At 32.2% G+C, this 2137-nt stretch overlaps 1 protein-coding gene across 1 annotated transcript in view; it reads left to right on the top strand.

Annotated features, from left to right (window-relative positions):
• LOC107726873 (interleukin-6 receptor subunit beta) overlaps positions 1 to 1387 on the top strand; it is a 10317-nt gene extending 8930 nt beyond the window's left edge. Inside the window, exons 10-12 of the mRNA XM_016536576.1 lie at positions 135 to 242; positions 888 to 996; positions 1114 to 1387. Of these exons, the coding sequence (XP_016392062.1) occupies positions 135 to 242; positions 888 to 996; positions 1114 to 1328 (432 nt within the window). The 3' untranslated portion in view covers positions 1329 to 1387. The remainder of the gene's footprint in view (positions 1 to 134; positions 243 to 887; positions 997 to 1113) is intronic.
• Positions 1388 to 2137: the final 750 nt, after the last annotated feature.

Below are 2137 nucleotides of genomic sequence, written 5' to 3' on the forward strand. Positions count from 1 at the left end.
AGCGTGTGAGTGTGTGAGAGTGTGTGAGAGAGAGAGTGTGTGAGCGCGTGTGTGTGCGAGTGTGCGTGTGAGAGAGTGTGTGTGTGTGTCGTCTCTCTCGTGCTGCAGATCTTCAGTGGTGTGTGTTTCTGAAGGCTCTGGATGTCACAGACGCTCGAGGGCTCATTCAAGGATATGAAGTGTCCTACATGCCCATCAAACAGCCCTCTCTGAAGAAAACCATCCACACCACTCATCTCAAGGTGGATTTTATTTCATTTTTTTGATGAAGTGATGAAATGTCTACCTGTTAGAATTAGGTTAGAAATGTCAGAAATTTCTTAAATATATTTTCATTGTGTGGTTGTTTTTATTTCATTTTATTTGATGATTTTAGTTAATTTTTTATTTTATTATTTACTTTTGATTAAGTGAAGAAATTTCTGCCTGTTAGAATTCATATATAATTAATATATAAATTAATATATAAATAATTATAATTTAGTATTTAGAAATATATACAAAATATAATAATTCATAAGGTTAGAAATGTCAGAAAATTGGTTAAATACAAACATCCACACAATGAAAATGTATTTTATTTTATTATTTTATTTTAATTTAATTATTTTATTATATATATGTTTTTACTTTTGATTAAGTGAAGAAAATGTCTACCTGTTAGAATTCATACACAATTCATGTATGAATTAATATATAAATAATAATAATAATTTAGAAATATATACAAAATATAATAATTTTATAATTTTTTTTTTTTTTAAACAAATCAAACATTCATCAGCATTATGTTAGAAAAGCATTTACAAGTGAGTCATTCCGAATAAGAAATCATCATCTGAGTTTCTGACTGAGACTGGATAAATGAGTGGTGTTTGTGTCTGTAGGTAGTTGTTCCTGTAAGGTCAGAGGAGTATGAGGTCTCTGTTTGTGCCTTTAACAGCGTGGGATGCTCACCACACCGCCGTCTCGCGCTCGACGCGTCTCGGACTCACGGTACTCATTTCTCATGAAGAGTCTTTTCTCAGTAGAATAGAATTGAGAGATTAAGAGTCGCAGCTCTGGTTTAGATTACAGTTCTTGTGTTGTTGAATGCGTCGTGTTTTCCGTCAGATGTGCCGGCGCTGAAGAGTCTCTGGGTTTATCCTGACGGTCCTTCACTGCGGATCTGCTGGGAACACGAGTTCACCGCGGTAAACGTCAGCGAGTTCGCCATCGAATGGAGCGCCGCGACCGAGCGCGAGCACAGACGCTGGGAACGAGTCACCGGATCCACCTTCACAGCCCCTCTGCCAGGTCTGATTACACAGAATACATGTGACGTATAACAGTATTAATGAGTGAAGCTCACAAAACATGTCTGGATCATATTTGAACCAAAAACCTAATGGGAATCGAACACATGGCTTTCCAACCGTCATGCTTAAGTGTTTGAGCTTCAGGAGGTGCATTGCATTGCATAGAATAGAATAGAATAGAATAGAATAGAATTCTAAAAAAAAATATATATATATAAATAAAATTAAAAAAAATTTTTTAAATAATTAAATTAAATGAAAATGTTAAATTTAAAATAAAGTAAATTTAAAATGCTGTTTATAATACTCACATTTTGTGGGGGAAAGTAGTTATAAATAATTAATACAATGTTAAATGCGTTTTTACAAATCATGTTCTCATGTTTGTTAGTTTTTTTGTGTAAAGTTTGAATAAATAAGCAATTATATTTATTTATATAAGCAATTTTATTTTATTGCTTATACATTACATTTATAAGAGTTAGGTATTTCTTTTGAAGCATTAAGATTTTTGACATTGTGACAAATAACCTCATGTCCCTCCGAACTGCATTAGAAGCATGTGAATTTTGCTGGAATCGAACCTGTGCTCTTAGTGTTGCGAGCGCCATGCTTTACTGTTTGAGCATCAGGAAAACACACACACAAAAATAAATCTAAAAAATAAATACAAAAATCTAAATAAAAAATAAAAAAAATGGTGTAATATAATACATTTAGTAAAAAACAAATGTTAAAAAAATGTATACTGTGTTAAATCACATGTTCTCATGTTTGCTTTTTTAATGTTTTTTGTTTTGTTTTCATAGTGTGATTTTTTTTTTTTTTGTATTTATCAA

The sequence above is a fragment of the Sinocyclocheilus rhinocerous genome, unplaced genomic scaffold (assembly GCF_001515625.1).
Source record: "Sinocyclocheilus rhinocerous isolate Xijiao unplaced genomic scaffold, SAMN03320098_v1.1 scaffold1808, whole genome shotgun sequence".
NCBI classification, from domain to species: Eukaryota; Metazoa; Chordata; class Actinopteri; order Cypriniformes; family Cyprinidae; genus Sinocyclocheilus; species Sinocyclocheilus rhinocerous.